Source organism: Salvelinus sp. IW2-2015, unplaced genomic scaffold (assembly GCF_002910315.2).
Source record: "Salvelinus sp. IW2-2015 unplaced genomic scaffold, ASM291031v2 Un_scaffold2723, whole genome shotgun sequence".
NCBI classification, from domain to species: Eukaryota; Metazoa; Chordata; class Actinopteri; order Salmoniformes; family Salmonidae; genus Salvelinus; species Salvelinus sp. IW2-2015.
Window position 1 is genome coordinate 80070 of NW_019944028.1, and position 7018 is coordinate 87087.

At 43.7% G+C, this 7018-nt stretch overlaps 1 protein-coding gene across 1 annotated transcript; it reads left to right on the forward strand.

Moving 5' to 3' along the window:
* The first annotated feature begins 2049 nt into the window (after nt 1-2049).
* On the forward strand, nt 2050-3430 carry LOC139022506 (sex comb on midleg-like protein 2). The gene is made up of 2 exons (XM_070440597.1): nt 2050-2094; nt 3125-3430. The coding sequence occupies exons 1-2, from the start codon at nt 2068-2070 to the stop codon at nt 3428-3430; spliced, it is 333 nt and encodes a 110-aa protein (XP_070296698.1). The 5' UTR covers nt 2050-2067.
* Nucleotides 3431-7018: the final 3588 nt, after the last annotated feature.

The window sequence follows — 7018 nt, forward strand, 5'->3', positions numbered from 1 at the left end:
TCTTATGCAGTTTTGTCTCTCTGTTGTGGTGTGTGTTTTGTTTGTATTTATTTTATTGATTTATCTTTTAATCCAGGCCCCCGTCCCGTAGGAACCTTTTGCCTTTTGGTAGGCCGTCATTGAAATAAGAATTTGTCTTAACTGACTTGCCTGGTTAATAAAAAAAAATATAGGCTACAGTCGTGCAAAATTGAGAATGACATATTACTTTCACAAAGTCTGCTGCTTAGTTTGCATATACAGTGATCCCTCCCACTTCGCGGTTCACTTATCGCGGATTGCCTATTTCGCGATTTCATAATGCATTTTTTTTTTTTTGGTGCATTTGCTCTGCATTTGATTCGCTAAAAAACTCACTCCCGCTTCTTGTATCAAAACATGCTACGAATTGTGCTATCATTTTGTCGCTCTGCATTATGTGTACGTACATAAAACACTTGGCAAATTACATAAGTTGGCCAAATTATTTTTAATTTCGAACATCTCCTAAACCCATAATGTCGACGAAACGGCCAACACTGAGTCACTGTATTTGTATAATTAATATTGCTAATTGAAAAAAAAAAGTTTTCTATTTCGCCGATCACTTATCGGGGTCATTTCGAACGTAACCCGCGATAAACGAGGATTACTGTACTCAAGAATGTTAGAAGAGTGATAGATGAATTAAATTAATTGCAAAGTCCCTCTTTGCATGCAATGACTGAATCCCCAAAAAATTTCAACTGCATTTCAGCCTGCCACAAAAGGACCAGCTGACATCATGTCAGATGATTCTCTCGTAACACAGGTGTGAGTGTTGACGAGGACAAGACTGGAGATCATCTGTCATGCTGATTGAGTTTGAATACAGACTGGAAGCTTCAAAAGGACGGTGTGGCTTGGAATCATTCTTCCTCTGTCAACCATGTACCTGCAAGGAAAACACTGCCGTCATCATTGCTTGCACAAAAAGGCTTCACAGGCAAGGATATTGCTGCTAGTAAGATTGCACCTAAATCAACCATTATCGGATCATCAAGAACTTCAAGGAGAGCGGTTCATTGTTGTGAAGAAGCTTCAGGGCGCCCAATAAAGTCCAGAGCGCCAGGACCGTCTCCTAAGTATTCACTGGGATCGGGCACACCAGTACAGAGCTGCTCAGAATGCAGGCAGCAGGTCCTAGACACCTCTTCTACACCTGCATGCTTCTGTTGAGTTTTAGGCTGTTCTGTACAGCACTTTGAATATCAGCTGATGTGAGAAGCTATATAAATACATTTGATTTGATATTTTTGGGTCCATGGCCAGGAAACTCCCCAACCTTAATCCCATTGAGAACTTGTGGTCAATCCCAAGAGGCGGTGGGACAAACAAAAACCAACAAATTCTGACAAACTCCAAGCATTCATTTTGCAAGAATGGCTGCCATCAGCCAGGATGTGGCCCAGAAGTTAATTGACGCATGCCAGAGCAGAATTGCAGAGGTCTTTGAAAAAGAAGGGTAACACTGCAAATTGACTCTTTGCATCAACTTCATTATTGTCAATAAAGACTTTACACTTATAAAATGCTTTAATTATACTTCATATTCCATAGTAACATCTGACAAAAATATCTAAAAAACACTGAGCAGCAACTTTGGAAAATTAATATTGGTTCATTCTCAAAACTTTTGCCATGACTATATCATGTCCAATATTTAAAGAAATTTAAACATCATGTTTTACCTAATATTGTTATTTGTTTATTCTGGAGTGGAAATTCTATTAATCAGTACAGCTTTTTATTACCCTAAAAGTATGATAGTCATACATATTTTCTTTACATGAAAGGAGGTTAACTTGCCTCAGACAACTCGATTGAATCCACTTAAGGTCCACCATCCGTGTGATTTGTTTGTTGTTAGCTTTAAAGCCTTTCCCAGTGCATACACTATTGCCAGAATAACCTTGTCCTTAGAAAGGGCTGTGATGCTGGGGAGCACGTCTAAACATTCGGTGTTCTGCAGCGCTTCAGAAATGAACGCGTCTTTCCCTCCTGGGGGCCCCCATTTTTTCTTGACTGAGAACCCTGAATGGAGCAGAGATGGCCCCCGCTACCGCTTTTAAAAAGGTACGCAAGGTTACCCAACCTTTTAAAAAGGTACGCAAGGTTACCCAACCTTTTATAGATTAAAAAGCTACACAGACCTGAAAATATATAGTACAAGTCAAAAGGATGGACACGCCTACTCATTCCAGGGGTTTTCTATATTGTACTGTTTTCTACATTGTAGAATAATAGTGAAGACATCAAAACTATGGAATCATGTAGGGGGGTGCTGAGGAGTATTTCTGTGTGAAATAAAGCCCTTTTGTTGGGCAAAGGATCCTGATTGGCTGGGGTCTCGCTCCTCAGTGGGTATGTCTATGCCCTCCCATGCTCACCCAAGGCTGCATCCCTGCCCAGTCACGTGAAACCCATAGATTCTGACATAATTCATTTATTTCTATTGACTGATTTCTTTGTGACCCCATTTTCAGGAAACTAGGCGTATGTCACAAGTCACAACTTCACAGGAGAGCCATTTGAACGTAAAAAATATATTTTTTATCAAAATGCTTTTTTGGTTATAAATGTCTTCTCAAACATGTGAACTTTCATGTGCCTTAAGAATAAACATGAATACCATCTGTAAAACGAATAACATTGTTAAATTACGAGCCTTGTTGTTTAAGCCACAGAAAAAGATGAGAACCTTCCCACTAGCCATGATTGGTTGATGAGTGGGCAGGACGTGCCGAGAGAGAATTCGCATAGTCTGCCATGTAGAAGGCTTCTGTCTATTGGAGCTGGTCAGTCTGTTGGTAATCCTGTTGAACGCTGCTTTTTTTCAAATGTATTGTGTAGTGGAGCTGCATAMGTGTTGCTCTCTACTTTCTGGAGGATCAAGTTTTAAAATCAGTGGAATTAGAGTATGATAGCTAAAGAGATGGAGAAACACCTGTCTCCAGATTACATCTTCAAACTAAGGGCAACYGTGGCATGGCATTCCTGACAGGGAGATGTGTCCATGATGCATGTTGTGTGTCATTGTGTTTCTCTCTCTCTGTGTGTCATTGTGTCTCTCTGTGTGTCATTGTGTTTCTTTCTCTCTGTGTAGGAGCCTCCACCGCTGTCCCAGAATAACTTTAAGCCAGGGATGAAGCTGGAAGCAGTAGATAAGAAGAACCCCTACCTCATCTGCCCTGCTACCATCGGAGAGGTGAAGGGGGACGAAGTGTTTGTGATGTTTGACGGGTGGAGGGGGGCGTTTGACTACTGGTGTCAACACCACTCCAGAGATCTCTTCCCTGTTGGATGGTGCTCTGTTACCGAACACAGCCTGCAGAGGCCTGGCAACAGTGGTGAGTGGAGTCCTGTCTTCATCCTGTTCATTTATTGGTTGGTTGATGGATGGATTTATTGATTTTGCTGGAACAAATATCTTGAACAGTTTAAAACAATGTGAAAGTACAAAGACATTCCAGAGTATGAGGCATGAAAGAGTTCTTAAATCAACATATTTCCAAAGTGTAGTAGGTCATCCACTTGTCCTCTTCTAGGGGGCGTTACAGGTCTGGTTCATAGTCTACACTTCATTGTTATGACATTAAATACAGATCTGGTCCACACTAGTCAGTAATCCTCAGCAACTGTTTTTCCCGGTAATTCTTCATCCTGGTCCTGGGGACCCAAAGCACGACACACCTGGGGTGTATTCATTACTGAGCTAAATGTTTTGMAAAGACGYGTTTCTRTTGGACCAATTCTGGTAGGTCCTTCCCCATTACGTGCCGTTTGTTTKGTTCCTAGTGAATATGCCCCTGATTCCACTAATCAAAGTGTTGATGAGGTAAATTCAGTGTGGAGTGCTCCCCTTTGGATTCCCTGGACCAGGAAACACTGGTCAATTTAAGCCTACTTTCTATTTTCCCAATATTTGACTGAGAACACKTTCTCATTTACAGCAACGACCTGGGGAATAGTTTCAGGGGAGAGGAGTGGGATGAATGACCCAATTGTAAACTGGGGATTATTAGGKGACCGTGATGGTTTGAGGGCCAGATTGGTAATTTAGCCAGGACACCGGGGTTAACACCCCTACTCTTACGATAAGTGCCATGGGATCTTTAATGACCCAGGAGTGGTTCGGGACAAGTCTCTGAATGTCCTTGAGTGGCCCAGCCAGAGCCCGGACTTGAACCCGATCGACATCTCTGGAGAGACCTGAAAATAGCTGTGCAGCGACACTCCCATCCAACTGACAGAGCTTGAAGAGAATCTGCAGAGAAGAATGGAGAAACTCCCAAAACAGGTGTGCCAAAGCGTGTAGCGTCATACCACCAAGAAGACTCCAGGCTGTAATCGCTGCCAAGGTGCTTCACAAAGTACTGAGTAAAGGGTCTGAATACTTATGCAAATGTCATATTCAGTTTTATTGCAAAAATGTCTAAAACTCTGTTTTTGCTTTGACATCATGGGTATTGGTGTGTAGATTGAGGAGGGGAAAAGGCTGTAACGTAACAAAACGTGGAAAAAGTCAAGGGGTCTGAATCCTTTCCGATGCACTGTACATGGCTACCAGGACTAGTCATATGACAGCTTGTATATACATGGGCTACCAGGACCTAGTCATGACAGCTTGCTATATACATGGCTACCAGGACCTAGTCAATGACAGCTTGGCTATATACATGGGCTACCAGACCTAGTACAATGACAGCTTCGCTATATACATGGGCTCAGACCTGTCAATGACAGCTTGGCTATATCATGGGCTACCAGGACCTAGTCAATGACAGCTTGGCTATATACAGGGCTACAGACTAGTCAATGCAGCTTCGCTATATACGCTTGTTAACGCTGTAGCATATTTTTTCATTCAGCAAGCAAGTGTTCATTTCTCCTCAAATAGGCTATTTTACCCTAAAGAAACATAAGTCAAAATAAGTGTCCAACAGGCTTCTGTAGTCTGGCTTTACCTGGGACTCCAAAGATTTAAGGAAAGGGAAACATGGTCAGTTGTCCAACTGGAATGCATTCTCCTGAAATGTGTCTTCTGCATTTACCAACCCGTCTGAATCAGAGAGGTGCGGGGGCTGCCTTAATCGAATCCACGTGCGTCGCCGCTCGGAACAGTGGGTTAACTGCCATGCTCAAGTGCAGAATAGACAGATTAAATGGGTTCCAAACTAAGACTGGAGACCCATAAGAGAACTGCTGCTACCAGAACTAATGGTTCCAACACTAAGACTGGAGACCCATAGAGAACTGCTGCTACAAGACTAATGGCTCCAACAACTAAGACCCATAGAGAACTGCTGCTACAAGATTAATGGCTCCAACACTAAGACTGGAGACCCATAGAGAACTGCTGCTACCAGACTAATGCTCCACACTAAGACTGGAGACCATAGAGAACTGCTGCTACCCAGACTAATGGCTCCAACACTAAGACTGGAGACCATAGAGAACTGCTGCTACCAGACTAATGGCTCCAACACTAAGACTGGAGACCCATAGAGAACTGCTGTTACCAGACTAATGGTCCAACACTAAGACTGGAGACCCATAGAGAACTGCTGCTACCAGACTAATGCCAACACTAAGACGGAGACCCATAGAGAACTTGCTGTACCAGACTAATGGCTCCAACACTAAGACTGGAGACCCATAGAGAACTGCTGCTACCAGACTAATGTCCAACACTAAGACTGGAGACCCATAGAGAACTGCTGCTACAGACTAATGGTTCCAACACTAAGACTGAGACCCATAGAGAACTGCTGCTACCAGACTAATGGTCCAACACTAAGACTGGAGACCCATAGAGAACTGCTGCTACCAGACTAATGGCTCCAACACTAAGACTGGAGACCCATAGAGAACTGCTGCTACCAGACTAATGGCTCCAACACTAAGACTGGAGACCCATAGAGAACTGCTGTACCAGACTAATGGTCCAACACTAAGACTGGAGACCCATAGAGAACTGCTGCTACCAGACTAATGGTTCCAACACTAAGACTGGAACCCATAGAGAACTGCTGCTACCAGACTAATGGTTCCAACACTAAGACTGGAGACCCATAGAGAACTGCTGCTACCAGACTAATGGCTACACTAAGACTGGAGACCCATAGAGAACTGCTGCTACCAGACTAATGGTTCCAACACTAAGACTGGAGACCCATAGAGAACTGCTGCTACCAGACTAATGGTACACTAAGACTGGAGACCCATAGAGAACTGCTGCTACCAGACTAATGGTTCCAACACTAAGACTGGAGACCCATAGAGAACTGCTGCTACCAGACTAATGGTCCAAACCTAAGACTGGAGACCCATAGAGAACTGCTGCTACCAGACTAATGGTCCAACACTAAGACTGGAGACCCATAGAGAACTGCTGCTACCAGACTAATGGCTCCAACACTAAGACTGGAGACCATAGAGAACTGCTGCTACCAGACTAATGGCTCCAACACTAAGACTGGAGACCCATAGAGAACTGCTGTACCAGCTAATGCAACACTAGAAACCCATAGAGAACTGCTGCTACCAGACTAATGGCTCCAACTAAGACTGGAGACCCATAGAGAACTGCTGCTACCAGACTAATGGTCCAACACTAAGACTGGAGACCCATAGAGAACTGCTGCTACCAGACTAATGGTTCCAACACTAAGACTGGAGACCCATAGAGAACTGCTGCTACCAGACTAATGGCTTGAACACTAAGACTGGAGCCCATAGAGAACTGCTGCTACCAGACTAATGCGTTTCCAACACTAAGACTGGAGACCCATAGAGAACTGCTGCTACCAGACTAATGGCTCCAACACTAAGACGGAGACCCATAGAGAACTGCTGCTACCAAGACTAATGGTCAACACTAAGACTGGAGACCCATAGAGAACTGCTGTTACCAGACTAATGGCGTCCAACACTAAGACTGAGAGACCCATAGAGAACCTGCTGCACAGACTCATGATTCCAACACTAAGACTGGAGA